Raw genomic sequence first — 20,624 nt, 5'->3', positions numbered from 1 at the left:
CTGTAAACCATGCTGCTCAGCTTGAGGTGATGTATGATGCCTGAGCCCGGCTCTGAGGGGTATTTTTCATTCACTATAAACACTTTTAATTGCTTTTGTTACACTGTTTATTGGTAAAAGAGTGAGGTTAGAAGGTAGTCTCAGCATTTTCTGTGTTTAGGTGTGAAACAAAGTTGCACCCTTATATCTGTATTTGTGCATTTAGTGCAGCTTGCTGTGTGTCAGCGGGTAAAGGGTATGCTGTTTACTGCATATGAGAGTCCCATTGCCTTTTCAGATCTCACTTGACTTCTGGCAGTTGAGGTTCTGTCCATCTGGCTGTGATTAACCTAAACAGGATCAATCGTCTCTCTCTCTCTCTTTCTCTACTGTGCACCGTGTACGCCCCAAATTATGTGTGCTATGACCTCTATAAAGAAACTAAAAAAAATGAGTGGATGAAGGTGATGCAGCAGAGGTCCAGATATCCTGGCCAAGGTCCAAAAGCTTCAAATCCAAATTTTCAGTGTAAAAACAGGACATAAACTTCAATTTCTGACAAACTGGCTTTCTTTTGTTAAATTTCATCACATTTGAACTTGAATATTATCTTGTTTTGCAAACCTAAAGGCTAGTTTTGGTGTCAACCAACTTGTCCGTGAACAGTGCACCAATGTTTGTCAACTTCGTCTGATATTAAGGATGCATAAAATGAGTTTGTGACATTTTTTTCATTAAATGCCTGTATGCCCTGATTGAGTTGTACGGATGAACATGAGTCGTTAAACCAAAGCAATGAGCCTAAAGATGCCATAGGTATCTGTAGAAGCAAGGGCCACTGCTGAGTCTGGTGACAGTTCTGTTTGGGATTACATTAAACAGTAATTTAATGTATTGATTAGAACAGTTTTAAATATAATCAAAACCAGGCAATCCTGAATACATCTCTTAATCCAGATTAGGACCAGTGTTTTCCATAGTGAGACCTGTAGTGAGTAAGAGCAGCTTATCAAGGACACACAGCATCTCATATCATATAAGTGGCATGATTTTCCACTTGTACTTCCAAACCTGACTTTACATAATCTTCTGTGCAGTCAAGCGCTGTGTGTCATGCACCCGATCAACTGTCTCCATGCAGGCAGGGGCCAAAACAGGCTACCATCTCCGTCTTTTGGCTTCAGTCTTTAATATGGCTGCCATATGTCATATTTTAACAATGTCATATCGCAGCCCCTTACTTAGCTTTGGGCAGATGTGGTTTTGCGGATACCTCCTTCAATTATTATGCCAGACCAGATACTGTAAAGCCAAGTTGAACACTCAAAAAGAAGGTATTTGAAGTCTCTCCAGTGACTTCCTGGCTGGTATGTTGAAGTTGGTTGATTAGGCAAGCTACTGGGGTAGGGTCAGTGAGGGTAAGTGTCAGGCAAGGTGGTTACTGATATCAACTCAAACGGTGTATCGGCCTGCAGAACTGTTCTCTTCTATGCCATATGAATATTATCTCACGCCTCTGAAAACAGTCATTCAGTTTTAGTAAAATAAAGTTCTGTAAAGCTAAAATTAAGACGTGAAGTCAGTTTTAGTTATATAGAGTCAAATCACAGCAAAAGTAGGAAAATGTCTTGATTGACTTTGTTCTATGGAGATCTGACAATTCCCTATGAGCAAGTGCTTGGTGAAAACAGTGATGAAAAAAATGCCTTTTAACAGGCAGAACCCTCAAACAGATCCAAGACTCAAGAGTGATGAAGAGTGAGATTGGGAAAGAGTGAAAGATTGGGAAATAGATGCAGAAGGTGAAAGAAGGATCAAGGGAAGAGAGAAAAGTAGCCATAAATTCACCAAAGAATAGTAAATTAATAATGTCAAGTTTTCATACCTATGCAGACAGGACAACACTCTCCTTCAGGGATATAGAAATTTTCACAATCCAGCTCAGCACACTCCGCCTTGGAGCAGAAGGAGATCCCTCCCCGGCACTGACACAGCCAACAGGGGTCCATGCGGTACACCTCTCCCTCAGAAAACTCCTTCCCATTGTGGACACACTTGGGGGAGACTTTGGACAGGAACAAGGAATAAATAATCAGATTCCAGATGATAGCTGCTGCCATCTTCAAACTGAAGAACATGTGGTGGTGATTGTTCTCCAACACACTGTGGACATTAACACAAGAATTTTTTCCTCATGACTGAAAAAATGTGGATTTCATCTGCAAATGTTAAGGTTGGTCGACAAGAGGCTTTCACAACTGTATACAATCAATTACAAATTTATAGACATTTATTTGTTTTTTGGAACTGTTTATCTGAACCAAGCTGTGCTGAAGTAGGCACCAACGGCTGTGCTTTTACCTCTAGAGGACTATGAAGCAGAATCCATGAGGAAGAATTTCACAGGGATGTAAAAAGGAAACAGTAGAAGTTCTGGGCTGGGTTTTGGTAGTATCTGTGTGCAGTGTGCTGATTGTTGTGTTAAATGAATCAATGAGCTGGCCTTCCTTTCCCTAAAAGCATCCAAGCATTCTAAACCTCTTTTAGATGTGCTTCTTTTACTATGAAATAAACACAGAAATTTCCACAAAATCAACTTAATATGAATATTCATTGAAAATGAATAGTGGTTGTTTAATAACCAGAGAAGGAGGATGATTATAATTTTACATCACAATGGCAATAGATTAACCACTTAAATGTACCGCAAGGGTTTGTGTGACTCTGTGTAACCATACAATAGTTTTTTACCTCATGCATTCCAACACAAGAGAAATGAGGCAATGCGGTTATGTAAGAATGTCTTCAGGGGTAGCCACAGCAGTTATGTGAGAAAATTATTGTTGCAGACCAATGTTGGGTCAGTGACTTGTCTAGAAATGAGATTGATGTGATATATGTGCACCATACGTGTGAGTGCAGACTCAAAGTGTCCACATCCATTACCTCATACTTCCTGACAACCAACACTTTAATACAAAGCAGGCAGGCCAAATGCATTGAAAGTAGGATGGAGCATTGTTGGTCTTTTATTCTGTTCCTTGCCATCATTCCATTTTATTATTTCTACCTTCCTCTCTTACTCGGCATTTCTGTCATCCTGCATTGTGTGCAGCAAAACCAAATAGAGAAAAGCACAACTGACCAAAATCAAGAGGCGTAGCGACATTTTTCTGCATTCACAGAAGCAATAGGAAGTCAAATGGCAGGATGCTCAAATGTGATTTCTGCAGTGTTTGTCATTGGTAATCCCTAAAACAACTTGTGGTACAGAGTCAAAATTCCTGTTGTGCTTTGTGATGTCCACTTTTCTCTAATTTGAGATGAAGATGGATGGGCCATAAAACACTGATCCGAAATCATTCATTATGAACTGTCATAGAAACAATAAAATGTGACTTAGCTCAGAGGAAAATGATAAAAGTACTTAAAAGTCAACTTTGATCAGGTCATAAAATCAAATTAAAATGTAGGAATAGTTTAGCTTACATCCCAACCATTCATAAATTTATGAGAAAATGGTTATTGTGTCTTTAGAACAAAGTGAGGCTGAGTTCTCTGGGAACCATTAGTGCAGTGATCTCAGCTTACCGCTGAGCTGTACAGTAAATCTCCAAAGAACACGCTCACCCCCAAACCTTTGCTCATGCAGGGGACCAATGCAGAATATGTGCCAGCTGAAGTTCTGATAAACCACAGCCACAGCTAAGAAAGCTCTAACAGGATTATCTGTAACATCAAGTGACATCAGAATAGGACAGTGCTGCCAGGTAGGGTTTGCCACTCAGTTACATCAATTCATCAGCCACCAACGGAAAGTTTATTGTTTATGGAGGCCAAAACACACAGGTGGGATTTATTGTCACAACACACATTGACCCTGACTAAATAAGAGCTCTTAGCCAAGTTACGAATGGAAAAGGTTTAATCAGGCCAAGTCTGTAATGCAGGCACGATGGGGGGTCTGTGACAAATGATGTTCCAAAAGAGAATAGGTTTGATTTTTGCAAGCAACTTAAACTTCACACTGTATGGACTCAATAAGATATTTGTAGTAAATACTTTGGGGGCCTCTAATGGATCAGGGAAGTGTCCGGAGGGTATATGTCCTTGTTCATGTCCCTGTCCGTAGAGCTTTCTGACACAGTGCGCAGTCATGCAGGCTGAAAGGACGGTAGGGGCAGCACAAAAGGCATCAAGTCCCAAGCGCAAAGAACAGCAGACACTTGTTATCAAAACACTGATCCCATGGCCCCTATGGCTGCCATTCAGCCCCCGCCAGCCTGCCGGAGTCAATTACCCTCCCCACTGGTAGATGGGAGCACATAAAAAGCATTCCCATCAATGAACTGTTGAACCTTTTCCCTCTGGATGTGTGACCAGACAGGAACCCTTTGACACTGCACTTCTGTTGAGAAAAATCATAGCCTAAGCACTTTTCTGGTCACTGAGCTTGTTAAGTCCATTAATTCCAGGACATGGCACTCATTTATATATGTGGTGGGGCCAGAATGGGAATTTGTTCTGTTGGTAAAACAGCGAATATTTGTTGGGAGCCTAGAGTAAACAAACCAATACCACCGGCCACTTCCCTGCCTTCCTGGCAGACTCCGGGCCACATCAGAGAAGTCTCTATGAATGTGATCAGCGTCTGCTCTCTCCTGTTTGCCACTTTGCATTTGTGTTTCCTACTCGCCAGGTAACAAAATTGTGCACAAGCTTAAATCAAATGTACTGGTTTCAATATCCCTCAAACATCATAGGAAAAAGGCTTTTGAACCATCGTCCTTAGCTTGGAAGTCATCATTCCCACCCGATAAATAGCCCAATGATAATTATCCAATCAACAGGTTTCCTTTGAAACCTTTGGTCATTAGGGAGGAAACCCTTACTCTGAGGAAAATAACTGCTTCCTCTTACACCAACTGTGTCATTTCTGACCCCAGCTGACACAGATCAAGTGGTGTGTAGTTCAGCACAATCACCTTTCTGGCACTCATAGACATTGCAGCAGTCTCCCGGGTGACCGCTGGCCTGGCTGAGTGGAATGGCACGTTGCCCACTCGGGCACTGAGGCTTGTGGCAGGCGCTGAGGTCACAGGTGCACTGGGGTGGGATGGTGGGACAGCAATCAGCAGGGGGTGTGTAACTCTTGGTTAGGACCGACCCTTCGGGGCAAGAAGGGAGCTGCAAAGTGGGACACGTCACCCCGGCACACCGCAACTCCTCTGAAAGACAAAGACGTGGACACATGAGGATAGAATACAGACGTATGAGGTGGGCAGCATAAGACACAAAAAACAGGTTTAGTTTGGATGCCTTCTCTATTTGTCATCTTCAAACCTACTGTACCACGATCACCAGCTCCTCTAGGTTCTAATATCATCCAAACGCTTCTCCAGTAGGAGACCGCATGCCGCCATATCTGACTACTGTAGTTCCCCTTCCTTCCCCACCGAGCAGCAGCACTCGATAAGCGCATCTCAAACACTCATCTCCCCCATTTTGTTCTTGTCTTGTCTCTGGGGGTCTCCTTTACCATTCATCATGGCTGATAAAGCAAAGGCTAATAAAGATGGTGGTACCAGTGACAATCTCCAATGACAACTCTTCTTCTCCTCCTCAAAGATTAAATTATAAAGAGAAAAATTTTACTGTAAACCAATCTGAATTCAAAACAGTTGTACGACCAACTATATGTATGTATTCTAATATGATATTATATGTTTTTTCTTATTTATAGTACAGTAACATGACATTTTGATAACCTACGTTAATGTTGTTAATTTCATGTTACCCATGTCATGTTAGATTTTTATTTTGTTAATTTTCACAGGTCATTATGATCAGGTACTGGAAACATTGAATTAATTTCAAGGAAGAAAAAAGAAAACAATTTCAAATTTTCATCAGCATCCAAAACTTGTCAAATTGTCATCAAAACACACACACACACACACACACACACACACACACACACACACACACACACACACACACACACACACACACACACACACACACACACAAACACACACACACTCACACACACACACATTAAACTAATGATAATTTTGCCCTGAGCCTTAGACTGCGTGTGTGTTGGTTCGTACTTTTGTATGTAGAGTAATAATGGCATTTGAATTACCTTAAATGGCGATTTTAGATTGAAATTTAATAAATAACCACTTACAAACGATTCAGCTTACTAACAAACTCTCGGAACCAATTGCATTCATAGGATGGGGACTACCTGTACCAATTTTCCGATCTACAAGCTGAGTTGACACCATCATCCAGTCAGTGTATTCAGTCTGTAACAGCTTCACGCCCATCCATGTCATGTCATGTATATGGGCCTGTGATCTCACCCAGCCTGGCTCGACAACCCAAAAAGTGTCTCACACTCTAAAACCAGTCATTAATACTTGCCAACCCTAAACAGAGCTTTTGGTCTTCCCAGCCTAAAAATCCGCGTAGCATACCAGGATGTGTTTGTCTATTCATTTAGCACAGCCAGAAAAATAGCTCTGATACCCTTGTTAGGAAGGAAAGGGGTGATGGGGTATTGGAAATCTTGCCTAGGGGGATCAGGGGTGTATTTTGGAGCCTGTTCAGGAAAAGAAAAGTGGAGCACCCCTCTGTACAGACATTGTATGAGAACAGTAGCTACCTTACAAAGATTGGATTACCCAAACCAAAGGGATGTATTTATTTTGGTTCTCAGTGCCACTGTAATGTATACAGTGCAGCCAGAAAAGAAGGATTGAGAGAGCAGACGAGTCCTGTCCTATAATTGTCAATCACTAAGTAAATTCCCAGATTCCCTACTGACAGTGTGCTCAATACATACTTTGTGGGACTTTGACATTTGAGAAAAAAGACTGGAAATGCTGCATTAACCACCTCAAACTTGATGGATGAGAATTAAGACAGTCTGGTAATTATATGGTCACAAGTCTTCACTGACATCTAAAGAGGAAAATTTGCCAGCTAATGAGTACCTTATAAGAAAGTTCCATTAGGCAGTTTCTGATTTAGTTAACATGAATATGTCGCAACATTTGCATACACCTGGTCTCCGAGGAGAGGGAATGATACAGGCTGAGATTACCCAACTGTGCTTGGGTTTTGGTATTGTCTCAAGTAGCTGGATTTTGTTGATGACCTTCCCAGACTATTGATGGGTCTGTATTACAACATGAATCTCCCAGAAGATGTCCCTGATAGTTGACATTTTAAGATATATAAGTGCATCCTTCTGGATTTTTGCAACAAGATGGGAAAACTGAACCAATGAGCTGTTCCTGGTCTAGACGTCTGATCCCTTGATAAAGGATTTGCTCTGCAAGAACTCTTTGGTCTGACCAGATGCTCTGCACTGAGATTAAGGAGCTGTTTGACATCTACCTGACACAGAATGAAAATGGAGGTGCAGGACTGTAAGACTGTAACTGTTGTATTTTAGTGGGTGGGGTAACATTTCTTGCAGATGAAATTGGGAATAGATGTTTTTCTGGCTCCAGATAAATCCAGCAAGAGTGTGAGGTATCTGTAATATACTGTTTACCCAGTGACCTGGGAACAGAGAGCATTGCCACAAAGCTCTCATTGATAAAATGAATAGTGTCATAGAAATTGAAGGGAAAACCTCTGAATTAAGGGAGGCTACAACCCTTTTAACAGTTTTTGGACTCATTCCTATACTTCAGTTAAATAAACCTCAGTTGGAAACACTGATTGGCGAATGTTTTACTACCAATAAAGTCTGCTGCTGCTCATTTGAAGACTGGTTTTGCATATGAAAACCTCAAATTGTTTAAAGCCATAGAGAAAAAAAAACCTGGAACGATCTTGCATAATGCACACTGAAAAACACTTTTTGTGTATTGTATGAGTCCCATTACTCTTTCAGCTGTAATAATGGCTGGGGTTAGAGAGTGCTGGGAAAAGCAGCTGGCAGACATACCATTGTCATTCAAATGAATAGACTTGCATCCATCTGTGGAAATGGTCCAGCCCTTGCAGGTCCAATTAATATAATTTTGTTGCTGGTACATTTATAAGGACAATAGGCAGACAGAGAAGATGGAAAAAGTCAGCAGCAAATGGATTTTATCCTGAGCTGTTTATGTTTTATCTCAGGGCATAAATGGTTGTAATTAGTGAGTCAGCAACCACAGAAACAAACTTTGTATCACAATGGTGGCCATACTCCAGTTTGCACAAACACAAAAGGCCTGATTTGGTTCGCTTGATAAATTCTTTCTGCAGATTATGCAACATGGGCTCCGGTGCCAATGTAAGATAGCAAAGTATGAAAAACCTTTAACCTCAATTAATGCAAACATGTAAATACGCACACCTGATGGTAGGTTCGGAAGAGGGAGCTTAAGGAAATTGCTTCATTACTAAAGAATATCCTCTTTTGTAACAATGAATATATCTGGCAATTCAGCCAGCAGCAAAGAAAACACTTCCAATCTAAATACGTTTTTTCTTCCCTTCGAGCCAGGGTACAAGGAGCACAGTCTTTCCCCGAACTAGACCGGCTCAGCCAGGCAGAGGAGGCTGTGTTGACAGCCTGAGTTTACTCATGGAAAAAGTGCACAATGTGAGTTCTGTTCACTGACTGACTTTGGAAGCAAGTCAACGGAGAACAAAGCTGTCTCAGTCCAGCTGCCCTCCGTGGGTTTCTGGTCTGTCCTCAGGTTTTATAAAGTTGCTAAAGGGACACATCAGGGCCGTCTCACGTAAAAGCTGTGGGGGCCTGGCCCAGTGCCCACCAGCAGTTACAGCTGAGAAAGTCAGTATTGTTCACTTTGTGCATCAGCGTGTGTGAGCATATGTGTGAAGACCGCGGAGCAGGTCCGGGAGAGGGTCCAGGCCAAAAGGCACAGACAGGGTCATCAGGAAGAAACACTTGGTGGGAACTTCACACCATGGTATTTGGAGTTCAGGGCACTGGGCAGCAGGCTTGTGGCAGCCGGCAGGCCTGCATGTGCTGCCTTGTTCTTTGACTAAATATTTGTACTTGAAAAATGTAAGCAAATTGTCCTACGTAACACAATTCTAGGTATGAATGACCACATTTGGGTGAGGTAACGAGAACGTCCAAAGGTAGGTGCACATTACACATAGATAGGTTTTCCAGCTATGTGTTTGCTGTATGCATGGGATACTAACAATCTGTTCCTTTAAAACACACCCTTTTCTTGCAATGGTCAATAAGATTAGGCTAATAACGAGGAGCTTTGTTCTGTCTGGGTAAATGGCCCTGGCTCTTCGATGGGCTGGATTTACATCTATTGAGATATGCACATGAAATGGGTGAGTATACTCTGCTCCAGGGTATCATGTATAAAGCACTGGTAAAAACAATTGTAGAGATATCACACGTGTCTCAAAAGACACTGTATGCAATAAAAAACACCGCCCACTTATCTGTAGCACATTTAGAAAACCCATCTATGGGAGCCTGGGGTGTTGACAGATGTTAAACAAATTGGGACTTTTGTATGGATTTTTGCCACATGGATCTCTTCCCTGTTGTAGTGAATGGGAGCAAAGAGGCTGATGATATGAGGAATGTTCCCGAGAGCAACAGAAGTTGGCTTAGGCTGCATCTGGGGTGTATTTGACTTCTTAATGGTTATTTCTACGCCAATGAGTTCAGAGTTTAGGTTTAGATTTGGTGAGCACACTAAAGTTTAGAGCTGCTGGAATGGTCAAAGACTTCATATGAGCGTGTATTTTGGCAATCCTGGGGGTCTAACACCAGCTGTTTTGGTTAGCGGCTCACCATGCGTGGGTTGACAGCAATCCCAAAATGCCTTAAAGCAAAGTTCTTTGTTTCAGTCACCACAGCAAATTTTATTCCTCTTTCAAAACCATTACCAACACAAATGGAAACCCATACACAAGGGAATAGCTGTGCCGTAGCGTCTACTGACAGCGGCGCACGAGCACAGTGCCGAGACGTCTCACGCCCCTGCCAGCCAGTGTCAGTCTGGCCTGGACAGTAATAGGTCTCACAAAGAGGTGGCAACCAAGCAGAACTAATGGTCCTTTCACAAGGGCAGTGAAGGGCAGAGGCATAGGTGGGCAAGCTGTACTGAGTTCGTCAAAGCATCACAGTGGACACTGCTTCCCCATTTGATGATCTGTTAATTAGCTCCACATGTCTGTGAGAGACTCATTTTGGTCCATTTTACTTCACTCTCTCCCCATTAGAGTCCACTAGAGCAAGTAAGTGGCCAACATGCTTCCTTTAGCATAGCCTGGGTCACACGTCACTATTTCTGAGGAAATGTTAGTATTAAGTGATGCCAGTTGTGTGAATAACCTAAACAGTGTTGACTCATGCAGCTTGTTCCTGTCAGTGAGCAACAGCAGGGGAATTCCTCTAAAATAGCAGTCGGGGCCTTATCATGAATGAAATATGTAAACCATCCCAGAGTGTAAAATTACCAAACACCACCCTCCGAAAACCCTGGGGCCTGCGCTTGACACAAATACCTCAACAAAATGGTGTGTTGCGGTTTCCTATCTCCCTGCATTGGACTTACCCCTCCCTCTCTTACAGTTATCACATCTTCTCTCCCTGACAAGTGGGCAATGCTTCTGGCACACCATGATACTTCCGACTGAGCATTTGAAGCAAAATTACATCAGGGTATTGTCCACCAGCAGAGAACAGGATCCTCTTGAAACTACCAGAGGCAACTTTAAGTAACTGAACCCCAACTGTGTTGAGGCAGAAAAAAAATGTTGAGTTTTAACAGATCTCAGTGAGTCGCAGCAGAAGGATGAGCTGACAAGACCACTGAGTGCGTCAGACAGAGGCTAAACCATTACCATGTGTGAGTTTGTAACTCTCAAGAAGAGGGTATCTGCAACTGTCTGGATTTCTCAACACATGCAAAGACAAGTGGGAAGTTCGTTCCTTGGGAGCAGGCTTGACATGACACTTTCTGTCATATACCAGCAGGCAATGTTAACACACATCTTAATAACTGCATGCATCAGGACAAGGGTTTGACAGACGCAGTTGCTATGGAGTCCAGCAGGACTGGGTGAATAAGATCCTATCGTGACCTGGTATGGTTACGGAGGAAGTTCTCTCTGATGACAGACAAAGGAAAACCTTTGCCGAGACGTCTACACAAACAAGATAATTATCACATACAGGCACGTGTGCATCTTTGCAAATGCTCATGCAAAGTTAGACATAACATACACACACATCCTGGTCTCTTGGTTAATTAGGGGCCATCAGAAGGGTGTGTGTGTGTCGCAGTGAGAAGTCATAAGCTGCTGAAAAATGTTGTTTACAGTTGCCAGCTGCGTGATTTTCAACGGTCATCTGTTGAAGTCAGGCCTAAAAGAGACCCTAAAATAATAGAATTTTTCCTTCCTTGCAACTTGGATAAAAGCCTCAAAATATTATCTATAATGGCTTACGCATTATTTGGAGACTGGATAATCTCAAATATGTTTCCATGGCATGTTCCTAAAGGTCCTTGAGTGCCAAAAGATAGTAATAAATACGCAAAAAAAAGGGAAGTGACTACTTGTGAATAAAAACACAAATAGTCACAGTCACATACTTTGGATTTAATCTGTTACTGACATCACCGATAATATTTCTTCATGTTTACAGTATTTTCTTTTTTCCCCTAGGTTTTCTGGCTTTGGGAACTCAGACGAGATTTCGCAAATAGTGTGAAAGTCCTGTCTGAAATGTCGCTCAAATGCAACCGCAACTAATCAACTGACTCTACCAGACACCTCGCAACCCAAAAGAAAAAAAACTCTGCACAAACAACACCTTTTATCAAGAAGTGTCAATCAGGGAGAAGCAGCATTCAAAGAGCCTCTATTTAAACTCCCAGCAAGCATTCGTCTCACACTCTATACATTTACACCTTAATGACCGTGCACTGCTCATGAGGATCTCCAACACTCCACATTTCTATCATCACTCTTATACTTTCTCCGCACCTGTCAGTTAGATTCACACCTTCTTTCTTTCTTTTACTGTTAACTTCATTCCTTATTTTCTTGAGTGATATCAATCCTGCTCTTTCTCCTCCTCTTCTATTTTCCCACCTCTCTTAATGTAATGTAACATGAGTGGTGTCCCACATGTGACTGCAGATTGGTGAAAACGTTTAATTGAACCATCCCCCTCACCATTTTCAGGCACTTTAAATTTAAAAGGTTCTCTTGCTTATAATCGAAGGTGATGAAATTTACAATTACTTGAGCTGAACACAGCGAATGGGTAGCTGCTATGACACTGACAGTTTCTGTTGAAGGTCATGTGAAGGTTACCTGCAGCTTCCTGGCACTGGCTGCGGTTGATGTAGGCGAAGTGGTGGTGGCAGCTCTGAGACTCACACACACAGCCCTCGGCGGTCAGGTTACACCCAGAGAACATGCATGCCGGGTTGGATGGTCCCACATACTTCTCTCTGTGTCTTTCCCGGTGTTCATGCCTGCGACCCTCTGAAATCCAGATGCGCGCGCACACACACACACACACACACACACACACACACACACACACACACACACACACACACACACACACACACACACACACACACACACACACAGTCATCAATGAGTCACAGACAATGGCACCACTCAAGGTGAAAAGGGGAGTATTTAACAAAGCTTAGTGTGTGTGTCACCACTATGATATGCAGCATTAGTCACCTCACAGTAACATCTGTTATTGATCAGCACCTCCAACGAATGCAGTTGTTCCTTGGATTCTGTGTTTGTGTGTGTGCATGCATGCTTGTGTGTGATGAAAGGAGGGGGCCCACCTGATTTACTGAGCTTCATACAGGTTTCTTGGTCTGGGTAGGTGAAGGAGCCCAAACACGAGTGGCGGGCATCACAAACACACTGACCTCCTGCCCGGTCACAGCCTGTCAACAGGGGACAGCGTTCATCCTCCAGGCCTGAGTCTGGATGGTCAGGGAGCACTGAGGAAGTCATCAGAAAGATAGGACAGATGACATTAGGGAAGGGGCACACGTATCATTTCGTCAAGTTTAAGAATTGCAACATGTAATAATAATAGTGTAAGTTATGAAGGGTTTGGGCAAAATCCCCCAAAAAAATCTGTCAGAAAGTGAAATTTGTTTCCCAACAGTGCACAAGGTTTAGCCAGCTTACATCCTCTGCTGCAACACATCGTCTACTCAGCATCAATACTGAAGTGAATAGTGTGATTCAGAGCTCCCTCTTCCCTCCTAATCGTACCATGCTACTTTACCATTGAGACCATTTTTTAAATTTTGTTCCGCAGCATGGGGGCCCCTCTGTGTTTCCATCACTACTGACTGCTGGAACGCCTAGTCTTTAACCAGACCACTCGCACCCACAAACTGGTAAGCCTTATCCCTAGCGATGGGATCTTGGCCCAAGTTGGACAAAACTTTACCAAAGGAAGGAATGTCTGTGGGAGTGGTGTGTCCCATGATTGTCATCACCAAAGCCCTGGGATTAGAGAGCCCCAACATACACATCATCAATAGTGTTCCTTTCAAATGCATGCATGAATACACACATATATATACCTAAATAAACCTCCTTCACAGTTATTCAAGCATGCTAAGAGTGGCAGCAGAGTAAACAGGATGTGACAAACTGTAACTGAATAACTCCTTCCCATGCATTTACCTCCCGGGCCTCAACCATCAGTGTGGAAGCGTGATTGGAGCTTATCATAATACTGCAGCTTTCTTCTCCAAACAGCTACTCACAGAACAATGAACAAAAAACACAAGGATCTCATAGTATATTTGCCTAACCACTGTAGCATTACTACCAGAAATGAAGCATATTAAAATTAGAACCCTTGCAGAGAAATGAAAAAAAGGTAAGGTAAGAACGGCAGTTCTGCGGTTTTGATTTAAAAATTGTGTAAATAATAAAAAATCCCACACTTAAATCTCTTTTAATGTACAACAGAATTTCCCACACAAGTTAAAATGGTTTTAAAGGCACTCTCTTACCATAAGAACTTTTAGAGTTGAAGTGAATCACTGTCACTGCACAGGAAAATCTTGGGAAGACTTAAGATTGGATGTGTGGATGACTTACTAAAGAGCAACCATGGAAGAGTTGCCTCTCAGGTAGTGGTGCCCTTAACCTGAGTCAGCCTTGTTGTTAATAGCTCTCCCAGACGACTGGTGAGACAGGTAGAGCACAAGCAGCCTTTTCAATTAACTGCACCAAACCATTCCACGTGATTTCCTTTCACCCTAAAATGATCTTCAACTCCACATTTTTTCCATCCTAGGGCTTTTCTGTGCCTGGGAGGGTATTACTTTCCTTTGAGGTGGTTGCTGCAGGGGTGCCTGTCTGCGTGGGGAGCTAAATGTAGTCCATAGAAAACGAGGTGGTGGTCAAAGGTCTGAGGTGGTCTGTCGGAGCCCCATTTAGTCTGACCTTTTTTCTGGTCTTGGTATCTATTATCTGTCCTGGCATGACTCCAGCCAAGGTCTATGACTTTATCCCAAGGGGATTTCTCTCTCAGCCACTGAGGCTGCTTGTCTTGGCATACAGGGCCAGGATGGGAAAGCTGACCTCTAGAGGCCCTCTGGCTGATAGCGAGCTAAAAAGGAAGTCTTTGAAACATTAGATAATACTAGAGGAAGGGAAAAGTAGACGACATGTGAAGGAGTGCAGTGGACATAGTGTCCCTGCAAGAAAGACATTCTGTTACGTGGTATGTTAAGTGCCTGGGCAGCTTGGGGAAGCCTGTGAGAGGATGCAAAAATACAATGAAAACTTGAATTTATTCAGCTGCAAACGCAGAATATTGCCTCGCTGACGAGTAGATTGATGAACCACATATGATAACGTCCAAGATGACGTATGCCAAGAGAAATAATGTCCTTTCCTCGCAAGATGGACTCAACCTGCAGCCTGAAGCTGCAACATCTCATTAGTCTTTAAGGTACGTCTGTCAACTCCAGTAAATACCAAACTCCACCCATGAGACTAAATGATTTTAATATCCCAGGTACTGTTTGTGGAAAGTCATAACCTTTTCTTGCGTGCGTGCAATCGTTTTTATTATACCACTGGAATAAATTAGATCTAATGGGAGTGACGCCTGAACACATAACCGTACCGCAAACCTAAGTGATGATGCATCACCATGGCTCTCGTATAATGTCACTCATGCTGTAAAGTGGTTGCCTCTCCCTGCTAATAGATTATGGCCACCCAGAAAATCAAAAGTGTGAGCAGAAAAAGCAGGGGATCAGAAAGCGGAAACATTTACCCCCTACTCCTGATTGCGGGTTTAATCACTTTAAGACTCTTTCAGCTTGAGGAGGGAAATCTGGGATCAGCCTCCACCAGCCTGCCTACTGTGGCCCCTGAAAACACACTGGGAGGTGTTGATTTACCCCCACAGAGACCCTCTGGGAGACTGAGGTTGTATTTGTGTGTCTGTGTGTGTGTGTGTGTGTGTGTGCGTGTGCGTGCGTGCGTGCTTGCATGTCTGTGTGTGTGTGTGCGTCTAATTTAGGGGTCAGTAGCATACTCTGAGGTCCTGCAGCCACAGGAACAGGGGCACAACTCAATCAGAGGAGTCATTAGGTCTCCCACTCCTTCCGAAGCTGTTCATTTGTAGAGATGTCCTCCAGACACCAACCTAACCTGTACACAAGGCACAATCAGCAACTGAGTCTCTTGGGATGGCTTAGGTCTTGAGACCCTTGGAAAGCCCTTGTGACATCCTGACATGGACCACCCCACAGAGGGATGATAGGTGAGCAGGGTCAGCGGATCCAGAAACCCACTGAGCGCTGCTTACTCTCTCCTACAGTCCTGTCAGTCAATTTCAATCATTCAAAAACACTTAACACAGTGCAGGTGAAGAGGCTGGGAGGTCCTCCCCATCGTTATTTGTTCCTCAGGGGAAGGCTATTGCTACTTACTCCCTCATTGCAGCCATTGAGAGGAACCTGACAGCCATTCATTTCTTTGAGGCCCAGACGGTTGCTCAAATTGTGCGTAAAACAAACACATCCATGATCTAATAGCCTGAACAGTGAGGCACTGTGAATTCACAGGACGTTGAAAGAGAGGAGCAAACTGAGACAATAAAGCCCCTGATGTAAACAATAGAGCCTGGAAACAGGCAGCTGATTTATTAAATAACAGTATATTCAAGTCTAAAAGCACAATCCTCATTCTTAGGTCACACCTTTGTGCTTACACATTTTTGTATGAACTGCATTAACTATATATTTACAACAAATTATGTTATAATAATATGTTATAAACGCCTCTTTGGGATGCAAAGGGAAGACAACAGAACCTCTTAACTGTGAAAGGTAACCTGGTGCCAAATCTCTGCCACCAGCCATAGTCTTGCTTCTGAGTAGAGAGTAAATGAAGCTTTGGAAAAGAGCAGCTGAACATGACTCCTCTACTGGCGGTCAAAGCCGCTCAGTCCTGGCAAACCCTGACACAGCCACTGCAGTCAGGACCCCACTGACATCTGAATAATGATGTCCTCCAGCCTCTTCAAGGAAGAGGATCATTACACAGCGAAAGAATTCACACCTACTGTTCTTCAGTTGCACTGTTCAATAACTTTAGATTTTGTCAAACCTAATACTGTCACAAGTTCTGTGATGCATAAAGTAAAAAACTCACCTTTACAGACTCCAATTTCCGGTATTTGGGCTGCTCCTGTTGTGTTGAAAGAAGCGCAGGTCAGCCCCAGGGCGCAGTAGCCGTGCGCCCAGTCCTGTCCGCCGCAGGGCTCCCACTCCAGCCGTGCGCACTGGTCACAACACCCGCACGGATCCCTGGCCACGGTCCGGCCGCTCTCGCAGCCGTGCGGGGCTTTGACTGGACACGTCCGGAGGTTACACGGCGTGCACTCATGAGCCCAGAGCGCCCGAACCACAAAAAGGACATTCAATAAGACAACGGAGCACTGGCTGAACATGTTTGAAAAGACTTCCTTAAGTTTCCGGATAAATGTCCTTCGTGTTAGATGCCGAACCACATTAACTCGCCACTTGAAAGCCACAAAAGCTTCCCCCCCCCCCTTAAAGTTGTGTGAGAAGTCTTCCCTCAGGCGCGCTTGGTTCTGGTAGCGCACAGCAGCAACCGCTCAAGAGCCGAAATACCGCAAAACAGAGGTGCGTTGAAGTGACAGCGGTATATAAAGCGGGATCAGCGTCGGCAGGTAGACGCGCGTCTCGACTGATGAGGAACACGCTGAGGTCCCAGACAGACGCTGTGGGGGACTTCTGGTGCGCGTCTCTGCTGACAGCACCGAGCGGGAGCACTGAGGGAGTCTTAATGACATACAGGCATATAGAAATTAACGGTGCACCCCCACCCCCCCACCCCTGACTGACAAGACCACGGACCAGTCACACGGAGCCCACGGAGGGCGGTTTTGGAACTGATTTATCTTCGTTCTCTGTGTTGCGCAATGATGCGAGTTGCTTTTCTTTACTCCTGTACGTCACTGTACTTTTAGTGATTTGACCGCTTTCAGCCGGTTAGAAATGGGACGTCGTTCAGAAAACTATTTGAAACGTAAAAAAAAAAAAGGTGGACAAAAAAAACATGGATGATTCAATCTTTCAACATTGCTTTAGGTCGTAATATTACACACAGTAAATCTCCAACAAAGAAAATGAAAGTATGACCAGTGGCGATCCTAGACTCTGGGGGTTCTGAAACAAAAGGTCAATAAATATGTATAAGAAGATATTGTAAGTAGTGCTGATTTACATTAGATAGCAGTGTCCAAATGTAGATAAGAAATCAGCAGCAACATGTTTATGACCACACAATTATGCCTTATTGACTGTAGCTCAGTTAAATATCCATCTGTCTTGGGTACCGCTTGCGCTCAACTCCAGGGGTGGCTCTAATGTCAGACCTTTGTGGGGGTTCAGCCCCCAAACAAAGGACAGACGTTTGTGTGCAGAAATGCTTTATTGCTGCCATGATTGCAGGAGATAGGCTAGAGACACTCATGTCAGACACCGTTACACTGTTAACAGAAAGCCAAAGCCAATCTGAAGATTCCTAACAGTTAGAAGTAAACAGATGGAGCAAAAAAAATAGGCCAATATATGGAAATGTTTAAATAACTAGGTTTGAAACAGACAGACAAAACATTACATAAATTACCAACAATATTAAAACAATGAATAAATCTATTGATCCTGTGATTACCTCAATCTTATTTCATATTACAGTACTGTATTTATATTTAAAATCTATGTTCCATTTTAGGATTCTCTATTTCCTATTTAAGTTCTCTTATTTTAATTGACTAATGTTGTCTTTTCTCTGTTGGGTCTATTTATGTTTATACCTACTCTCTCTTTTAGTTTGAAGGATTCATCAAAGATACTGCAGTAATCCACGATTAACATGACAGACTGCACACAATTGGACTGGTATACTATCATCAATTGCAACCAATACTCGGTCAATAAGTCAAGTTCAGTACGTAAAAAGTAGAGATAAATTCTTGTTGCGGTTCATATTTTTCTGTCTTGCTGCTCCTGCCCATCATAAATGAGAGGTGTGGGCTACATGATAGTCTATTCACTCCCTGTATTGTTAAGATCATTCTTTATGTGTACCGCTCTTGTCACCAGCAATTTAATTGTTCTTTATCTCTAACAATGCGGCCATGAGGTCTGTCGCCCTATAATCAAACATGTCAGGCTTTATCAGGGCCATATATCATTTCACAGCTTTATTTTTCTGTTAAAGCTTTGTGTAAAGTGAGCTCACTTGTGTTTATCTGTGTCAGTTGTGTGTGTGCAGGTGTCTCTCGGATGTTTGTTGAAGCGGCGTTTGTGTGCTTACATCAGGCCTTTGGTCATGAGTAGTTAGAGGAATGAGTCCTGTTTGAAAAAAAAAGTACTAAACATTTTTTTTTGTAAATATGTTTAATTGTTTTCAAGAAATTGTACAGTGGTATAGTATATACACATGCCAATTACAATCACCAAGTCACTTCAAAACATTGGGTGCATTGTTTCTCACGTATATCAGAAATCATCCCTCCTTTCCCATCCAGGCCTCCACAATTTCAGCAGCAGGCCGGGGTCCCATACCCACTCACAAACCCACAAGGTGACATAAAAAATAAATTAAAATAAAGTAAGAAAGTAAGTAAGTAAATAAATAAATAAATAAATAAATAAATTAAAATGCAATTACAAAAATATAAATTAAAGGGGAAAGGAAGGAGTTGTGTGTCCACATGCACGCAAGAACACACACAGATACACTCACACATACATACACACACCACAGGTCATGCAAAAGGTCGCTCCTACTGAGTGTCTAGGGGTTCTTGTACAGAGTCGTAATAGTCAAGGAAAGGCCTCCAAACCTTGAGGGAGGTTTGGGAGGACCCTTTGAGTGTGTTTTTAATTTTTTCTAGTTTCAAAAATTACATGACATCTTTAATCCAATGAGAAAAAAGATGGAGGAGTGTGCTGCTTTCCTTTAATGAGAATCAGGCGCCATGCAAGGAGTGTGATAAAAGCTATGACAACATGGGCTTTAGCAGGTAAGGCAGCTTGGGATTCCTCAGGTGTGAGGCCAAAAAGGGCACAGGTTGGGTTGGGGTGTAAACGAGTCCCAAAAATCTAACTAAGGGCTTTTAAAAATACTTTTCCCATCCCTATGTTTAATTCCTATGTTTTGGACACAGCCAAAACATAGGGATTAAATCAACAGGCTGGTTTCTGCATTGAGGGTTTGATGGATACAGGTTCAAATAAGTCTGCCAACCTTGCTTTGGTAAAATGAGCTCTATGTATGATTTTCAGTTCATTAAACTATGTTTCGCAGATGTAGATGAAGTATGTTTCAAGTTCAAGACAGAGGCCCACTGTCCATCTCTGAGAGTTACTCCAAGGTCAGTGATCCCAGGCCTTCCTTAAATTTTCAGTGGAGGGTGGGTTAATTTGCTGAATGAGGCGATAGATCTGAGTTATCAGTCCTTTGCTGTCTAATTTCAGCTCTAAGATATGGTCTGTTTTGGATTTAACGGGTTTATCTGGGAAAGGGTGAAATGTCTTTTGCACAAAGATCTGATCTGAAGGTAGCGAAAGAAGTGGTTCTTAGGCAAACTGTATGCTTGAGAGAGTTGGGAAAAGGATGCAAATGTATTTCCTATGTATAGGTTACAAATTGCTTTAATGCCTCTGTCAAACCACTGGGTAAATGTAGGATCCGTACTGGATGGGGTAAACATGCGATTCATCTTAATGGGGGAGAGGGTGGAAGGACTTTGAATTCCAAAATGTTTTGTAAACTGAGCCCATAGTTTTATAGAATTGTTAATAATTGTGTTTGAAGTCAAGTCATTACTAATGAGGGGGGAAGCATCACAGATTACTGAGTTTAGGCTATATTGGCATGATGAGAGTTCTAGTTGCACCTAGTCTGGTGTCCCTGTATTTGATTCGTCCTCAAACCAGTGGATTAGTTTTTGAAAGTTGCATGCCCAGTAGTAGAAAAGAAAATTTTGAAGGGCCAAACCTCCTGAATGCTTCAATTTCTGGAGGTGAATCTTGCTAATACGACTGTGTTTGTTCCCCCATATGAAA

The 20,624-nt window shown here is 42.8% G+C and overlaps 1 protein-coding gene across 1 annotated transcript in view; it reads right to left on the bottom strand.

The window, feature by feature from the left end:
• Window positions 1-17,341, bottom strand: part of crim1 (cysteine rich transmembrane BMP regulator 1 (chordin-like)) — a 32,770-nt gene extending 15,429 nt beyond the window's left edge. Inside the window, exons 1-5 of the mRNA XM_068339713.1 lie at window positions 16,675-17,341; window positions 12,816-12,977; window positions 12,316-12,489; window positions 4,965-5,207; window positions 1,865-2,044 (exon numbers count right to left, since the gene is read on the bottom strand). Coding sequence (XP_068195814.1) covers window positions 1,865-2,044; window positions 4,965-5,207; window positions 12,316-12,489; window positions 12,816-12,977; window positions 16,675-16,972 — 1,057 coding nt within the window. The 5' untranslated portion in view covers window positions 16,973-17,341. The remainder of the gene's footprint in view (window positions 1-1,864; window positions 2,045-4,964; window positions 5,208-12,315; window positions 12,490-12,815; window positions 12,978-16,674) is intronic.
• Between the last annotated feature and the right edge of the window lie 3,283 nt (window positions 17,342-20,624).

Source organism: Antennarius striatus, chromosome 17 (assembly GCF_040054535.1).
Source record: "Antennarius striatus isolate MH-2024 chromosome 17, ASM4005453v1, whole genome shotgun sequence".
Classification (NCBI taxonomy): domain Eukaryota; kingdom Metazoa; phylum Chordata; class Actinopteri; order Lophiiformes; family Antennariidae; genus Antennarius; species Antennarius striatus.
The sequence above is the reverse complement of the archived record's forward strand: the minus strand, read 5'-3'. Positions and strand labels throughout refer to the sequence as shown.